The 19,062-nt window shown below is 40.5% G+C and overlaps 1 protein-coding gene across 7 annotated transcripts in view; it reads left to right on the top strand.

Annotated features, from left to right (window-relative positions):
- MYRIP (myosin VIIA and Rab interacting protein) overlaps window positions 1–19,062 on the top strand; it is a 347,529-nt gene that overhangs the window by 141,539 nt on the left and 186,928 nt on the right. For all 7 annotated transcript variants that reach the window (XM_070237962.1, XM_070237958.1, XM_070237959.1 and 4 more), the window contains one exon: window positions 5,496–5,717. In XM_070237962.1, coding sequence (XP_070094063.1) covers window positions 5,496–5,717 — 222 coding nt within the window. The remainder of the gene's footprint in view (window positions 1–5,495; window positions 5,718–19,062) is intronic.

Raw genomic sequence — 19,062 nt, 5'->3', positions numbered from 1 at the left:
GCTAAGGGCTAATCTTTCTCAAGCAAAAAAAAGAGGAGGATTGGCAATGGATATTAGCTCATGGTGAATCTTACACACACACACACACACACACACACACGAATAATTTTTAAAAATTTTTTAAAAAGGGTAAATTTTAGGGCCAGCCCTGGTGGCCTAGTGGTTAAGTTCGGTGCACTCTGCTTTGGCAGCCCAGGTTTGGTTCCTGGGCGTGGACCTACACCACTCGTCTGTCAGTTCCCATGCTGTGGTGGTGGCTCACATACAAAATAGAGAAAGATTAGTACAGATGTTAGCTCAGGGTCAATCTTACTGAGAAAAAAAGAAAAAAAAGGTAAATTTTATGGTTTGTGGATTACTCTCAGTTTTTTTTTAAATTGGGGAGAAAGTAAGAAAAGGAAATTCCCATGGGGATAGAAGTGAAGAGGGAATTCAAAACCAGAATGGTCAGCCCAGTCAGATGGGGGATGAAGGGTCTATGGGCTCTGATGGCTAGTGGCTGCAGTGTTAATTTCTGCATGGGGCAGGAGATGTAGCCTTGAGCCTTTAGAGGACAAGCACGAGACTGAGATGCCTGCATAAAATTTGGCATTGGAGGTTTTCACTCTCAGTAAAAGGGGCAGCTAGAAAATTTCCACCCACTGGCTTAGGGGAGCTACAATTCAGGTGATCTTTCCCTAGACCCCTGGGTGAGAGAAAAGATGTCTTGCATAAGAAATCAAAGCTCAAAGTCCCAAGCCTCCACTACACATACTATTGAAGATCAAAAACTTATTACTTATGTGGCACAGGATTCCCCAAGCTAAGAAACAAATATGAAACTGGTCTGGAATCAACGACCTGTGATGCCTTGTGAAAACAAATGCAGAGCTGCTCTGAGGCAATGCTTGCACGGAAAACGTGCAATTACAGGAGAGGCAATCTGGGCTGGAGAAAACCTCAACCAAAATGATAAACTGTGGAAGAAAAGAATGCGCCTTGAATAAGAGTTAATAGACACACACAATAAGAGGATTAGCACCTGAGGATTTAAGATAAGAATCAAGAAGAGGATATAAAAGAAGTATGTTTAACATAATTTAAAAGATAAAAGAATGAATAGGAATTGTAAGGAAGGAATGACACAAAAGTGAAAAGGACAGGCAGATTTAGGTGCAAATAAATCAATAGAACTTCTGGAAATGAAAATTAAAATCAGTAAAATTTCAAAACAGTTAAACAGTAGAGAAAATACAAATGAAGAAAGAATTGCTAATATAGAAGCTATGAAGTACTTGCCCAGAATGTATCCCAGAAATACAAACAGATGAAAAAAGATTGGGAGGCGTGAAGAGTATGGAAGGTTTGACGTATGACTGGAATTTCAGAAGGAGAGAGTAGAGAAAACAGAGCAGGGACAACATTCAAAGCTATAATGGCTGGAGAATTCTTTAGAATTAATGAATGTTTTAGAAAATTACCAAGAGTCCCAAGTGGAATAAATATAAGCAAATCCTCACTTGGACAATTCATAGTGAAATCAGAGAACCTTAAAGACAAAAACTCTTAGAAGTGAGCAGTGAGAAAAATGAGATTCCCTACAAAGGAGTAATTCGCCTGACAAACTTCACTTTGCAACATTTGACGTCAGAAAAAAAAGAAAGATGGACTAATACTTTCAGTATTATTTGCTGCTTTTGGAAAAGAACTGTCAACTTAGGATTCTGTACCCATCTAAACTATCATTCAAATATAAAGGTGAAATAGACATTTTCAGCAAATAAAGGCTGCTAGAGTTTCCTCGCTGAAAGAATGGTCAGAAGAACTTCAGTAATAAAAAAAAATTAACATAAGATGAAGAATAAGCTGCAAGAAGCAATGATGAGCAAAGAAATTGGTAAATGTGGATAAATCTATACAAATACCAACTAGGAAAATAGTACATGAGTTCCACTTCTGGTAATGGCTGAGTAAGCTCCTAGTGGACCAATCCTCCTGCAGATAAAAAATATACTTTCTGGACAAAATGCAAAACCCAATTATCATACAGCACCCTGTTTGCAACCAAATACAGGAGAAACTAGATGGATATTGATACTTGGAAGAAGAGAATGGCGCTAGATGGGTTTCCTGTGGTCAGGGCTTTTAGTCTGAGGGCAAGCCCCAGTCTGCATCATGTGGGTTGGCTAAAACTCCAGTTAAACAATATTAAGCATAATTTTTGTAGTTGCAAACCAAGATTGAACCAAAATACTATCAATAACACCATCAATAACAACATAACATCAATAACAACATAACATCAGAGAGAATTAAAACTTGTGTTGTTGATGAAAGGAAAGCTGTAAACATTAGATATTAATCCCAATATGCATGTTAACATGTTAAGATTAACCACTAAAAGAAGCGAAAAAGAACAGAAAAGCTCAAATCATAGTTGGCAAAACAAAGAGAATGAAGAAAATCAATCAATCTAATAGAAAGTAGGAAAGGAGAAAAAGAGGAAGCAAAGAAATAGCATGGTAAATAGAAAACACAGAATAACATAGTAGAAATAAATCCAAATATGTTAGTAATCTCAATGTAAATATAGGATAAAAGTCGAAAATTCAGCTACGTTCTGCTTATAAGATCTCAATCTGAAACATAATGATACAAATGCTGAAAGTGAAGAGGTGTAAAAAGAAAGACCTAGGTACAGTATCAATTTTAAAAAGACTAATATAGACTATTAATATATAAGACAGACTTTAAGACAAAAAGCAAAAGGGATAAAGAGGGTTGTATGTAATCACAAAAGAAATATTTCATTAAATGTGTAACACTTATAAACCTTGATGCGCCTAATATTATAGTCTTAAAAAATATGCAGTAAAAATTAGAATTGAAGAGAAATTGGTAAATCCACAATTAAAATGGGAGAATTTAATGTCTTGTTCTCAGTATCTTTTCAAACACACATGGACTTTACAAAAATTGATCATCTACTAGGTTATAATGCAAGTCTCAACAAGTACCAGAATTAATGTCTTCTAGACTCTCTTCTCTGATCAAAATGTTTAAAAAATAAAGTAAAAATCACTAACAAAAGCCATATATTTGGAAATTTTAAACCTGAGAATTATAAAATAGTAAGACTCAATGACAGTAAAAATGCTCTGATCGAAACCTGTGGGGTGCAGCTAAAGTGATATGTTTAGAGTTTTTTAGCCTTAAATGCATAAATTAGAAAAGAATAAATGTTAAAAGTAAGTGAGCTTTACTTTTTTTTTTTAAAGATTTTATTTTTTTCCTTTTTCTCCCCAAAGCCCCCCAGTACATAGTTGTATATTCTTCGTTGTGGGTCCTTCTAGTTGTGGCATGTGGGACGCTGCCTCAGCGTGGTTTGATGAGCAGTGCCATGTCTGCGCCCAGGATTCGAACCAACGAAACACTGGGCCGCCTGCAGCGGAGCGCGCGAACTTAACCACTCGGCCACGGGGCCAGCCCCAAGTGAGCTTTACTTTTTAAAAATTTATTTAAAAGTTCTAAAAAATAATAGAGCAAACTCAAAACCAGTAGAATGGAGAAGTAAGAAAGATAAGACGGGACTTTGTTGCAATGGAAAATGAAAAAACAATGTAGACAATCAAGCTAACTGAATACTAGTTCTTCCTTAAAATTAACGACATAAATAAACATCAGAGCTTACTGATCAAGGGGTGAAAAAGCTTAGGCTCAAATAAGCAATATTCGGAAAGAAAAGAGGGACATAATTACAAATACAGCAGAGGTCTTAAAATCATGAGAAAAATCTGTGAACCACTTTATGCAAACAAATTTGAAAATCTGAACAAAGATAGACAATTTTCTCGGCTTCAAAATCATCCCATTTTAAAATATGAGGGCAGGGGAGGGAGAGAGAGGATGGATTCCTAAATAGCTCTGAGTAGAAGAATGCAGGTAATTCTAGTATTTTTCCTTTTTGCTTGCGTATGTCCTGATTAATTTGCTCCCATGCCTAATGTGTCAAGCAAGGGTGACTCCTATGTATTCAGCCATTGTTTACCATTTAGGTCAGGGATTTTGAGAATTTTCCTCTGGTCAGGTAGGCCATGGAGGACCCTGGAAAGAAAGAGAGGAGTTAGGAGGGAGCCTAGATGGGCAGAGATGGGACAGCAATATGGCCAGTGACAGGGCCACAGGAGGAATCCCGGAGGCAGAGACGGCTGAGGACTTAAACTCCATCTTCACATTGTCTTCTCTGCTGCTGTGTCTCTCTTACAAGGACACTTGTCATTGGATTTAGGGCCCACAGGGTAATCCAGGATGCTCTCATCTCGAGATCTTTAATTTAATTATATCTCCAAAGACCTTTTTTCCAAATAAGTTAACATTTCAGGTTACAATGGGTTAGGACGTGGACATACCTTTTTGGGGGCGACCATTCAACTCACTGCAGGGGCTAATTGAGAATGTATAAAAATGGATTGGGGTAGTGGGTGCCTTCTTAAGCAAGATATAAAACTCAGAAGCCATAAAAGGAAAGACTGACAGATTTAACTACAGAAAAATTAAATACTTCTAAATGATGAAAGACAACGTAAGCAAAGTTGAAAAGACAAGTGCAGAATGGGAGAAAATATTTGTCACATACATCATAGATTTATCTGGGATGAGTTACACAATCACAAACTGGATACAGAAAAATAAATTATTTTAGATTATTAAATAAATTGTTTTTCTGTTACTGTTTGTGGGCATCCATTTTTGTAGCAGGAAAAGCAACTTAAACTTACGGAGTCAGAGTACCTTGGTCACTTGCAGTCAGTTTTTTCCTGGGTAACTCAGTCTGTTTGACCTCTCAGCGCTTCTCCCTTCCTTCTCCCTGAGTGTAGAGAGAAGTGTGTGGGGCGTTGTGTTTTGCATTAATATGACTGGCCGTGTGCCCACTATGACCATGAGCTCTTTGGAAGAAGGAGCTTGTCTTTTATTCAACTCTGAATCACCGGTGCTTAGGATTTGCCCATAACCCAGAGAATCCTTATTGACTTACATTGATTTGAAAGCTTTTAAAATCTCTGGATGCTTCAGTTTCCAAGGATGTTAAATAGGGCCAGGACTGCATTTATCATGTTCCCAGCAGGGCTGTTGTGAGGATTCAAGTTCTAACAGAAATGATCTCCTGCTCCTTTCCAAGGGCACTAATTAAGTTAAAGGTTTTCTTTTTCAAGGATGTGCTTAGTTTTATTATAATTCATATCTCAATCTAGTGTCTGAATATAAGTAATAAGGTTTTCATGTTTTCTCATAGAAAATATGATGTACAGAAGTACACAAAATTAATCCACTATTAGGGTTCCTCTCTGGATAGTATGTCAAGCAATTGATCTTTCTGAGTTTCATCGTTTTACAGGAAGATCCCACATGGTAGTCTGGCCTGTGGGAGGGCCAGGGTGGGGTGCTTTCGGGAAAGAGCCCCGGACCTGATGTGCTTTTTCTCTTCTCCTCACCCTTTTCCCCACCCGGTTTCCCAGCGAGATGAAGCAGAAGCTGGATGAGGAGGGCAGCAAATGCAGCATCCTCTCGAAGCACCAGAAGTTCGTGGAGCACTGCTGCATGCGCTGCTGCTCACCCTTCACCTTCCTCGTCAACACAAAGCGCCGGTGTGGGGACTGCAAGTTCAACGTCTGCAAGAGCTGCTGCTCCTACCAGAAGCATGAGAAGGTGTGGATCTGCTGCGTCTGCCAGCAAGCGAGGTGAGGGGCCAAGTGTACTCCTGGGGTCTCAGCCGGTGGCACCCATCTTCCTTCAACCAGGTAGGATCAGCAGTGATTGATGGATCAGCACGGAGTGCTGACTGCAGTGGAGAGATTGATGAGGTGAGGTGCTGTTAGGGATGCCTTGTGACCTTCACAGAGAGGATGGGGGCCAGGATTCATTTCTCCTCTGTTCTCATCCTTTCATTCATTCATTCGTCGGAATTATGCTAGGTGCAGGAGACATGATGGTGAATTTGGCAGATTGCGTAGGGGGACGATGGAATACATGAATGTTGATCCCACTATATGGCGATATAAGCCTGACCAATTTGCCCATTGGCTGTGGGGACACAGAGCAAGGAGTCACTAGCTCTAGGGTTTGGAGAAAGCTTCACAGAGGACAAGAAATAAAAGCAGGATGGTAAAAGATAAAGAAGAATTAATAATGTGAAAGGGGGGATGGTGATCTCCATGTGAAGGAAATGGCTAGCATGGAGTTTCACAGAGACTCATGTTTATATTCTCCCTCAGTGACTGGCAGAGCGTTTCTTTGACACATTGAGTGTTTGGAAACTAATGGGTTGATAAGCCAGTGTCTGGTTTCTGTTCCTGTAATTCTCAAATCTTTGCTGGTCCTAGCATCTGCATAGCACATTCGTATTCATTGCATCCTTCTGTAATGCCTCTGTTACGGTGGGCAAGATGGAGACTGGCTGGTCCCTGAGAGCACCCACTCAGGAGCTCCTGTCTCCCTCATCTTTTCCTTCTCTCCTCCTCTCTCTTCCTCCTGCCTTGTTTATTCACTTGTATCCCTTAACACATCAAGTCCCAGCATTTTCCCATAAAACTAGTAAATGGGGACAACTACTAAGCTCCCTAGGGGTCTCCAAGGAATCAGTCTCTGGGCCATAAAGAACAAAGTAGCCCAGTGACACCAACTGAAACAAAAGTGGTTTTTTGAGAACCCCTTGTCCAGGGCGGGGTGCTGGCCAGGTTCTGTGTCTGACTTTCAGAGCAAGGAACCCATCCAAGTCTCCACATAGCAGCTTGGTAGGAGGAGGAAAAGCCCTGTGGTAACAAAGGGAAGAGGAGATTTTAATTGTAGGTGAGCATATGCTTGGGAGTAAATGATGCAGAAAGGTTCATCTCATGCCTTCCCTTTCTCAGTGAAGTTGGGTTAAGGTCAAGTGCTAATAACAAGAGAATTGGATGTTGGAAGAAATTAGAGTAGATTTGAAATAGACATTACTGAAGTTGCAGTTCCAGGCTTTTGAGCTGGGTGCTGATCACTAATCAATCATCAATTTGTATGCTTCCGATATTCCCATTGTGTGTTTTGTTCCAACCACACCCAATTTCCAATATGCAGACATGAGGAAAGTAGATGGTCGGTTTCTTCCTGGGTTGAGGGTTTTTTCGGGGTTTGGGACAGATCCGAGGGTGATGGAGTTTAAGATATTTAAAATACAAAAATTAAAGTGATAGACTCTAATCCAGATAGTGAAAGAAGGAAAGACAGAAGGGAGCTGTAGAAGGATGGGAAGAAAATGGAGGAGTTAGTCAACTAGAAGTATCTGGTAAAGTTGAATAACTGTCACCTTGGGGGTACTTAACAAAGAAAATTTTGTGTAGCAAAAAAGATGTTTGAATTAGTGATTTCCAAAGTGGATCAGTTGGGTGGTAAACATGGGAATAGGAGGCCGGGGTGTTGACGAGGAAGCCTGGGAGCCTAAAGGCCTGTGCACATGGATTCTGAAGTGATCAGGTCGATGGTAGCAGTATGGAGACAAGGACTGAACCAGGTAACAAAATTTTCTTGAGTGAAGAGGAGGAACTAAAAGGCCAAGAGGTGACAACAATAAAGAGTAGAAGAGGGTGGTATGGCGGAACGTCATGATTCTGCACCCAGAAAGTTGGGTGAGTCTTACACAGCGCTGGACTCAAATATCTGCCCCAACCCCACTGTGCTGCACTGGTGCTTATTACCAACTCATGGTGAATGTCTCGAGGACAAAGACTCTCCCTGTCTTCTTCAATTCCGTTTGCAGCCAGAGCCTGGCATGTAGAAGGCACACAGATCTCTCCGGGCTGAATAATAGAACAGCACAATGCTAAATAGCAGCCGAACGCATGGCACAATGAGGCTTCAGAGATTTTAGAGAGAAAAGAATCCAGAGAGTGTTGGGATGTCCGAAAGAGGTTTTAAGAAAGAGGAGGGGACCCCAGATGGAACTCAGATAGAGAGGAGGAATCACAGGGCATTCTTGGACAAGGTGTGCCATGAGCAAAAAAGACAGATTCCCCCAAGGCGTATGGAGGACCTGGAACAGACCACTCTTGCAGTGGCATGTGGACTTGGGTCAGTTTATATGAAGAATTTGGGTTTGATCCTCAAGGGGTTGTGAAATCATTGAAATTTCAAACCCTATTAAAATATCCTGTTCTTTATTGTCCTTCAATATATTCACCCACACACAGAAGGAAAATTAGTACCTACACAATCTTGTTTCTTTAGATTTTTCTCTATTCCTCTTATCCATGGATCAGAGAAATCTCCAAATTTATTGAACAGCAATAAAGTATGCAGTTGCAGCCTCTTGACCCCACATCCACCTTGAGTTGTGTGTGTGGGTCCATTATCAGTTACGGTTAAATGACTCATTGCTTTCTTCAAATAGCAGTAATGGTAAGTGATGACTACACCACTTCAGGATCATGTCAGTTATAAATGAAAGAACCTTGCTTCAAAAACCAGTCTTCCATTTCCCATCCTGGAATTCCAGATTGTCTCAAGGAAGAGCCAGATATTGAGAAATAAGTTATAAAAACGGCAGCAAATAGTTCCTAAGGCTACATTTTAAATTTCCATTTCACATTTCTAGCCACTCAATGAGGAGGCGGGAGGCTTAGGTAATCCCATTTAACTTAATCTTGCATCATTTCTGTGTCAATGTTACATGACCACTCCCTGAGTCTCAGAAGTAAGGTATCAGAAAATAAAGGATCCTTCGTAGAAGTAAAGACATCCAAAAAACGAATGCACATTTGTTCCATATTTTTTTTAAGAAAAGGGAGGATTACTGAGGAGTCCTCTGCATTCAGTGTGTCTAGCACAGGTAGAACACATCCAAACTTGTTTAATCAAACTTGGCAGAAAGAGGATGCTGAGGAGAAGTTGGGAACTTCATTGTTTTAATCTTTTATGATGTTTTGTGGGGACAGCTTCAGGAGCCTTGGGATTATTATTGTCTGAAATCAAAAGAGATGGAAAAGTTGAGCTCATTCCATTTTTCCATTTTACTCAAGTCCATCAGAGGAACCTGTCCAGGAAAGAAATCCATGATACATTCGGCAGGTTTTTGCTTCTTGAAAATGCTTGAAAGCCCAATTCAATAGAGAAGTATGTCCAGGTCAGAGGACCTCAGATGTGTGGCCCATGGGCTGCCAATCTTTCACATTTTGAAGGATGCTTCAGAAGAGTTTATTTTGTTTATGTAGCAACAAGCTGTATAACCCCTCAGCATTACACAACAGACACAGCCAAATTCATCATGTGAAACATTTAAGGAATATTTTGACTTGAATCAAGTATGGTAAATTCCAGATAAACAACAGCTTTTAAAATCTACCCAATTTCTTGAAACAAAAAAAAATAGTTTATAATAGATTGTTTAGACTTTAAGTACAGATTTCTTCTGGCAAAAGCAGTGTCATGCTGGGGGGTGGCATTGTGGGACACTGTGCTGCCATCTGTTTTGTCCGTCGGCTTCTCTGCCCCTCATGCAATCTGAAATTCACCTCTTGGTGTAGAAGTGATTTACTTTACATAATCGTCTTTGGGACATTCTTCTAGCATATTCATGTCCAAGCAGTTGGATTTGAAAGCACTGTATATGTCAGATTCCATGAAGGATACATTGTATGTTATGTGTGAAATCTCAATAAAATAGTTGATAGCAGCTCTGCAAAGCTGCGGAGATGAGCACTTTCCTGAGGCCACTTTCAGACACCATATTTCACTCCCCACTGCCTACAATGTACTTTTCCTTTCCTATGTAAATTAATCCCATTTTTGCTGCATTGGTTTAATTTCTACCTGTTCATCCAGTGGCTACCATATGCATATGTTTTTTGAGATACTGTGGAGTCATGAATAATTATAATAATAAAAATTCTTGCCCACCAAAGATTAAGGAGCTAGGAGTTGAGGGTAGACATTCATACAAAACTATTAACAGATTGCATCAGAAGTCAACGACTGTATCAAGCACCTGGGCCTGTCTATGGTGTAGATCTAAATGAGTGATTCAGATTGGATATAAAGGGTTCATCCGGGAGGATCCAGATAGTGTCTAGTCACTGTAAAAATGGTGGTCATCTGTAACCTCAGCTTTCTTCTTTTTCATCTCAATGAAAAAGAGTCTACCTGTGTCAGTGTTCTGTTTGGTTATTTCTTACAGTAAAAGCATATTAATTTTAAGTGAAAATTTCCTCTTCACTGTCGTCATAGTTATGATCAGATGATTAGTTTTGGAGTCTAGTTGATTCAAGAATGACGTTCTACTTTCCTTGGCAACAAACTGGCTTCCTAGTTCTTTGCTTCATTATAAAAATTGTTCTTTCTGGTTTTTGTCATTTTGTGCTATTACCTTTAACTCAGACCAATTTGGGAGATTGTTTTCAGGGAATGAGAGAAAAAAATTATCCTTGGAACTGAAATCAAAACATATTTCCTCATTATGCCTGTGGCATTTGCTTTGGTTTTTCTGAGACAACTTAAGGCTTCATTTCTTTTCGCTTGGAGTTGAATATCATTTACTTCTACCTGATCCTATATTGCTTGGTATTCACACAGCCCACATGATTCATAAATTAGCATACTGCCCTTTTGTTATAAACTTCTAAGTATGTTTTAGAGATACCCTAATGGGTTTGCAATATCCTTAAAGAAGAGATAATATTAAAATATTATCATGGGATAAGGACATTCACAGTTTAACAAATATATACGGAAGTATTGAACCTCACTGGAAAGCAGGGGAATAGAGATTTATGCTTCAAGTAGCTTTTTTTTCCACATTAAATTAGGGATTTTTTTTCATCATTCTGCTCAGTGTTGGCAAGGGTAGATTGAAAAAGGCTTTCATCCATTGCCGGAGAAGTCTAATGGGCATAACCTTTCATGAACATGTATCAAGAGCCTTTAGCATGTCAAAGCCTTTGTACCCAGGACTTTCATTTTTGAAGACCTATACCTAAACAGAAAACAGAATATTTTTTAAATGCTGTCCAAAAATTAATTGTACTGAATTATTTGCAATACAAAAAACAGAAATAATCTAAATGCCCAACAATAGAATATTGGAAGTCAATTAGGGCACATTCAACTTGACAGAATATGATGAGACCCTTAAAATAATGTGTATATTGTATTAGCATGGGTAAATTCTTATATTAAAATGTTAGATTAAAAATTGCAATGCAAAATTTACATATGGTGTAATTACTATTTAGTAAAGAATAAAAGAATGAAGACTGAAAGGAAATACACAATCAATTCCTGTAACAGTAATTGTTCTGTGGGAGGCAGGCTTATGGATAATTTTTCTCTTACCTCTATTTTCTACTTAGTTTCCAAGTTTTCCGCATTTTGTGTGTGTGCTTTTATAACCAGTTATAAATTAAACAAACATAGAGAAATCTAGGACTTGCTCCTTTCTCTCCTCCCCATTCCAGAATCCTCTCCCCCCATCACCTTATTGCTGCTCTTCCCTCCACAGCCCCCATGCCTTACATCACAGGCCTTAAACCACCCAGCTTCCCAGGGAACATGGAGCCATCCAAGGGGACTTGTATTTTGCGGTCCTGATTAATGGTCAATTTAGGTTATAGATACCAGCCTGTCTCTACTAAATCTCCATAGAGACTGTGACTGCAGTACTCAGGCTAATCATTGTCAGAGTGACCTGAATCATGAGGCAGGTGGGAATTCTTCAAAATTTGAATTGCCCCCAGTGAAAGCTAAGCATCTATTTTCTGTTCACTGTTTACTATCAGTATATTAAATAACAAATAAATATATCAAGAGTGCCTGCTATGAGCATGAGGTTGAATTTACCTTTCCAGATGAGTTATTTTGTCTAATCCTTATAACAAGTCTTTGAGGGGCAGGAGATTAGCCCCATTTTTGAGCCAGGGAAGTCTGAAACGTGTAATGACTGTGTGGCTAGCCTTGCTCACCTTGTCGGTCTCAAGTTGAGGAGTCTCTTTACAGTCTCCCCAGGAATACAACCTGGGCCTCTAGGCCCCTTACCTCCAGCTTCCCTGCAGGCCTCTTCACTCAGCCAGCCACCTGGAACCTATTTTTAAGTCTTTCGAGCGGTGGACAGCCTGTGCTCCCTCCCCATATCAAAAGGATGGTGGAGGTTTTTGTTTGTCTTGAAGGCACTGTGTCTGCAGGCGGTTAGCTGCACACTTGCGTTTCCTGTGCAGCTATAGCAGTGCAAACAGACTTGGACAGGGAATGAACATCCTCAGGGAAGAACGACACAGTATAGTGGCCTCACAGCCAATGCTGCCCCATTGAACATTGGCTCACCCCTCCCTTTGGCACTCTGGGCCCCTCACAGTCCATCTTGCCTGAGGCCTTTCAGCTCTGACATTTGTCCCGTCTGGACCGCGGGGGATGAGTGGGTGCCGTATCCTTGAATGATTGAATTCGTAGATCCCTAGAAGTCTGAGTTTTTAGGGAAAGTACAGACTGTGACATTGCATGACATTGCACATTGGGAGCATGAATTAAATCTTTGAGATATTTTGGTAAACCATTGGCCTCTCAGCGCATCTTTTAATAGGTTTAAAAAGAGAGAAGAAGAAAGCTTTACCTTGACTTACAAAGTTTGACAGGCTTCTGATTAAGTCTGTAATATTCACAATATCTGAACATTTGGGATACATTTTTTAGGCTGACAACCATAGGTTTTTAGTAAGGTGAGTTTGTTTGCATAAGAGGCTGTCGTGGTTGATTTTATGTGTCAGCTTGACTAGGCCATGCTACCCAGATATTTGATCAAACACTAGTCTAGATGTTGCTGTGAAGATATTTTTTAGGTAAGATTAACATTTAAATTAGTAGACTTTGAGTAAAGCAGATTACTCCATAATGAGGATGTGCCTCATCCAATCATTTGAAGATCTTAAGATTCTCCAAGGAAGAGAGAATTCTGCCAGCAGACTGCCTTTGGACTCTAACTGCAATATCAACTCTTCCCTGGGTCTCCAGCCTGCTGGCCCACCATGAAGACACTGATCTTGCCAGCCTCTGCAATCGTGTGAGCCAATCCCTTAAAATCTCTCTCTGTCTCTCTCTCTCTATATATATCTGTATATATAGATATAGATCCTATTCGTTCTGTTTCTCTGGAGAACCCTGACTTATACAGGAGCCTTCAAGGAATGTAGGACAACAGGAGATGGGAGGTAGAGAGAAGGAGAGAAGTGAAATAGGAGACCGCATGGTGTGTGTTCTCCTGCCTGGCCCTGGAGAGAGGGAGCGGCAGGTAAAAACTAAAGAAGCTGTTTTCGCCTTGGAACGTGGACCCAGCAGTATTGCTCTGCAGCCTAGGGTACAATGTATGATATGACCTGAGAGAGAGAGGCACTCTCCTGTGAGGACAGAATTTCAAGCACAGGGAAGACTATTGGCCCTGGTAGCCCTGAGGGAAGCTAGGCAGCAATTTGGCATTTGCACAGGAGAGCAGGGCCTAGTAACAAGGGAGGGAAGAAACCCCCAACCCAGTGGTTTCTCTACAACTGGACGTTTTAGGGGCTGGAAAGGGGAAGCACCATCAGTGGCTTCCCATGAGACTTCCTCAGAACTTCAAGAAAGAACTAGGAGACACACTGGGGATGGAGACTGGTGTCCTGCTTTGTCCAGACAGAGACACAGAACTGGTAACATTGGGACTGTTATTAAGATTACTTTCTATATGTATTTTCCCATGGGCTGGTGGCACTTGGGGAAATTCAGTTTACAATAGTAAAGCAGACATTAACTTGGGCAAAGCAGGGAGAAAGGAAAACTTAGGCGATTGAAACATTGGAGGATGGACTGCCCCAGTCAGCAGGTGGGCCCCTGACCCAACCAATGCCAATCTGATCCTCTCTGGGGATCTGAATCTTGGGTGGAGTGACACATCAGGGGAGGACAGTTAGAACTGAGTCATCCTGAGATGGGTGACAAAACGTTGACCATGGGTAGCATTCTCATTACTGAGGTCCCTGGTTCTGCTGCCTAAGTCTTGGATATTCAGATTTTCCCTCAATTCTTTAAGCCACCAGGTCTTTCCATTAAATTACCTTTTCACAGAAGTTAGCCAGAGTTCGTTTCTACTGCTTAAAACAGAACTAAAGAGCCATAACTGATACAGGAGAGATTATGGAATCAGAGCTGAAAGGTAGAAATTTTAGGCCAAGATAGTGGAGAGGTAGGTGACCATCCTGATATGGGACTAAGAAGGGGATATTGTGGTTTCTTATGTGTTTTCTGATCTTTTGCACTTAAATGCAGTGTCTTGAAATTGGCACGCCTAGCCAATAATTAAGTATAACCTGCAAGAAAAAGAGTTCCTGAGTTTCCAATTTTCTAAAATCCCTGGTGCATAGCAAACAGAAAGGGCTTCAGCTACAGCATTAATTAAATGTGTGCTGCAAAGGGAAGGGTAAACCTTTAGGAATGAAGTGGGGTGAGGATGTAGGCAATGTATAAAGGCCAGGAGTAGTGCAAACATATTATGGTGCTGTAACAACTGGGAAATGACTCCTTTTATAGCTCAGGGGATTTCTGATTCCTTATTTCAACCAAATAGAAAGAGGACCTAAATGGCTGCTAAAAATAATATTGTAATGTTGGAACATAGATTGCTATGTGATTTTGGTATATTACTCAGATGGTGTTCAAAGTTGAAGGACATTGCTATAAAAAAAAAAAAAATCTGCTTCTGTTCCCATCTATAGGAACAAGTTTTCTCAGGGATTACATTTTTTTTTAAAAAAGGGATAAAACTAGTGCTGAACACTATCTCATTCAAGTAATAAATAGTTTTCATCTATGCATAAAGGAGCCAATAAAAAGGTCATCTCATTGCAAGATGTATTTCCAATAAATGTATATGTTTAGGTTTTGTCACTATTTCTAAGAATTTTAATACATTTATATTCTTGATCAATTGTGTCTTAATAATCAGACTTGATAACTCAACCCAAGATAGATATTTTGATACGTTATGCCTCATGTCTCAAAAAAATTATTAAATTCAATTTGTTACATATGTTTCTGTGACAAAGAATGATAAAAGGGTGATAAATAAAAGACTTAAAAATATCTAACATTGAAATAAAGTCCTATAAGATAAGTAGAAGAGGATAGAAATATCTGTTCAAGGAGAAAAATGAAAAATGTTGATTTTCCAACTGTTAAAGGAGTTGACAACCTATGGCCCACAGATCAAATCTGGCCTGTCACCTGTATAATAAAAAAGTTTTACTGGAACACAGCCACGTCCGTGCATTTACATATTATCTATTGCTGCATTCAACTACAACAGCAGATTTGAATAGTTACAATAGAGACTCTATAGCCCACAGACCTGAAAATATGTGCCATCTGACCATTTTCGGAAGAAGTTTGCCAACTCCCAGCTTAGACCAATCATGGCCCATCACCTGGATTTCAGCACATTTCCATCCTGAACATAATTGGGACACTTTAGCTAGGATGTTGGCTGGGATGAAGAGGGAATGTATGTGATGGCAACCATCAGTGTCTGCCACCATGCACAGTTTGAAGTATCTGTAGATTTTAACAGCTGACAAAATATCACACAGGCTAGAAGCACCATTCCTGTTCATTGACTGCAGGCCTGTGGACCAAGGAACCCCACCAAGAAGGCCACACTTTCTGGCCTTGGAGCAATGCGGAGTTTAAGGAATCATGGATTCTTTAGCACCACTTTTTTTTTTTTAACAGAAGCCAGTCTAGCAGATGTCATCATCATCAACTTTGCTCATTGACATAGTAGGAAAACATGCCTAATTTCTAACCATTTTAGACTCTGATATTTAAATTTTTGTATTCCATCTTGAGGCCATTAGGCATTTTCCCAGCATCAGCTTTTTAGCATATAATTAACCAGTACATACCCACCAACCACATCCGTGCTTGATTCATCCTACTGACATTAAGATGAAAATAACTCCTGAAAATATAAGAAGCTTCTATATTAGATATGCCACTAATGTGCTTTAAGGTTTTAGGAGAACAAGACAAATAAAAGGGGAAATTTTATCTTTTGGTCGGGTAGTGAAATAAAGGAGGCTATCAAATAGAAAACAAACTGCTTTCATAGAAATTTTTCTTCAGGGGTTGGCCCAGTGGCACAGCGGTTATGTTCGCAGGTTCCGCTTCTCGGCGGCCCGGGGTTCGCCGGCCCGGATCCCGGGTGCGGACATGGCACCACTTGGCACGCCATGCTGTGGTAGGCGTCCCACATATAAAGTAGAGGAAGATGGGCACGATGTTAGCTCAGGTCCAGGCTTCCTCAGCAAAAAAAAGAGGACTGGGAGTAGTTAGCTCAGGGCTAATCTTCCTCAAAAAAAAAAAAAAAGAAAAAGAAAATTTTCTTCATTTAGCCCCTAATTGAGGATACATTTAAATCAAGAGAGAAAATCAACAGAAGATATCCTTTAAAATTGAGGCAGCAGTTCAACAGTTTGTCATCATTTGAGAAAAAAGAAAGCCAAAAATGTAAAAAGCATCTGTGCCTCAGATATTTGATGACTCTCTGGGGATAGAATATGCCCGTCTCTCTGGTTTGCCTCCCATTACCAGCCGTTCTATACCAAGGACATGAAGAGGCCATACCAAAGATAATCTCCATAATAATAATGCTTCACCTCTCCATAGTCCTTTACTGTTTTTAAACATCTTTGTTGAAGTGTTACATCCAGAGCTAACAGACTTTGTTAACATGCCTTTTATTAATTCAGAGAAACAGCTTCTCTGCTCCACCCAGTCTTGGACTAGGGTCTAAGCAGCAGGTGTTGCCTGGAATTCCACTTTTAACATTAGCTGGAGGGGCAGTCCCGGTGGTATAGTGGTTAAGTTCATGTGCTCTGTTTTGGTGGCCCAGGGTTTGCGGGTTCATATCCTGGACATGGACCTGCACACTGCTCATCAAGCCATGCTGTGGTGGAGTCCCACATGCAAAATAGAGGAGGATTGGCACAGATGTTAGCTTAGGGCCAATCTTCCTCACCAAAAAAAAAAAAAAAAAAACCAAACAAAAAGAACACATTAGCTGAAGGTTCTCTTTCACTTGATAACACAGAAACAAGAGGATTAATTGGGAATGGCTGAAGCCATGCCATGGACTAAACCATATATGATTGTTAACATTCACATAAACATCATTGTGTTCAACAAATATAGAATAATGTACATTTGGATTCAGATGTTAACGTCTAATCCCTCCCCACCAAGGAAGTGGTGAAGGCTTAGCCAGGAGTTCCCAGAGGCATCCATGTCCCAGTCCCCGTTCCTGTCACCATTCGTCTTCTTGGTTCTTGGTCTGGCTGAGCTTTCTCTCTGATCCTTCTCAACCTGCACAAGAATGAGTGTTTCATTAACCCAGGGTCTTCATAACAATTATGTGTGATGCTCTCGTGATTCAGTTCCCTCTTGGCAGTGTTTATTCTACAATTTCCAATTTCACTATCAGTTTTCCTGATGGAGAAGAAAGGAGAACTCATGGGCTCAGCTTTCAGCTCAGTACTTGTTGACATGAGATCTTTGACTTCAAGCTGGAGGCCTGCACCCTGCCTCTTAGCACCTTTAAGCACAGAAAGAACCTTCTTGGTTTTCTGTCTGCCGTGTCTTCCCCCACCCCAGATTCTCTGAGCTCATATTTTCCTTTGGATAGAGATGGCCATTGTCTCAGCTGCTGTAGGGGCAAGCTTTATTTAGAGAAAATTTTATATAACAACCACTTACATAACCTTTATGTATGTGCTAGTCAATCCTCTGAGTATTATAAATATTAACTCTTTTAATGTTCATAATGATACTATGAGGTAGGTACTATTATTTCTCCATTTTACATATAGGGAAACTTGGGCATGAAAAAGTTAAATAACTTAGGTTAAATAGATGATATTTCATTAAACAGCTTTGGTTCAATAGATGGGATTGGATTGGTTGAAAAACTGTAGCACATCATAAAATTAAGTAGATTAGGTACCTTGCTGAAATCAGTCAGTCTGTGTGGTGTTTTGGAAATAGCACGGACTCTGGAATTACGTAACTGAGTTCAAATCCACCACTCACTGTGCAAAGGGTAGGGATAATAATGCCTACCTATTGCAGTTGTTGTGAGAATGAAATTGAGGGACCTGCTTCATTGCCTGACATTTAGGTGTTGAGTGAATGTCAGTTGCTATTTTTATCACTGCCATTGTTAACATCATGATCATAGCATTACTGGCTTCTCTAGGGACCCTAGAGAATAGTCCCCTTAGCGCTTGTGGAGCACAGTGGTGTTGACATGCCCAGCTCCCAACGCTCACCCTTCTCTCCTCCCCCCACCCCATGACTGCTTCCTTATCTGCTGGATTCTGGCGAGCTCTGGGCATATAAAAAGGGCCTCAATTAAGATTTCAGAGAAGACTAAGTGAAGTCCTCTGGCACAGGCTGCCTCAAGCCAGTGTGTTCTTCACATTTTCCTTCAGCCTGACTTATCCAGACAGGCTCGTTCCTGGGATCGCACTTCTGAGCTAAGGCAACTGATCTTTCGAAGGGGCTTAAGTTCACAAAAGGATAATTGAAAACTGTCTCTCTTCTGACACAACAGAGCTTTTGAGTGGAATGGAAGCCTTGAGCACCTATATGTGTTAATCTAGGCAGAGTCTGTGCGTCATCGGCTAATTAGCGTGGAGAAAGATGCTGACCCATGAACACAGGCACCGAGTGCCTTGGTGACTCCCATGGCGTCCTGCTCAGGGACCCCAGAGGTTCCACTCAGACCATCCCTATCCCCTAATTTCTGCCTTCCCTAGCATAGTAGTGCACATGTGGAGTGATGGAGCCTAAAATATATTATCCAAAAGGTAATGATCCTCTACATTGAAAACTTGTGTTAAAGGGAAGCCCAGCATTTTCCTCATTGACACCACCTCCCAAAGGAAGAGACTGAGTTTGGTGATCCCTTAGGGTTCTCTTCCATCCTACGTGCATTTGTTAAATCCATGTGGTCTGCATCAGACAGATCTGGGTTTGAATCCGGGATCG

This window comes from Equus caballus, chromosome 16 (assembly GCF_041296265.1).
Source record: "Equus caballus isolate H_3958 breed thoroughbred chromosome 16, TB-T2T, whole genome shotgun sequence".
In the NCBI taxonomy this organism is placed as follows: domain Eukaryota; kingdom Metazoa; phylum Chordata; class Mammalia; order Perissodactyla; family Equidae; genus Equus; species Equus caballus.
The sequence above is the reverse complement of the archived record's forward strand: the minus strand, read 5'-3'. Positions and strand labels throughout refer to the sequence as shown.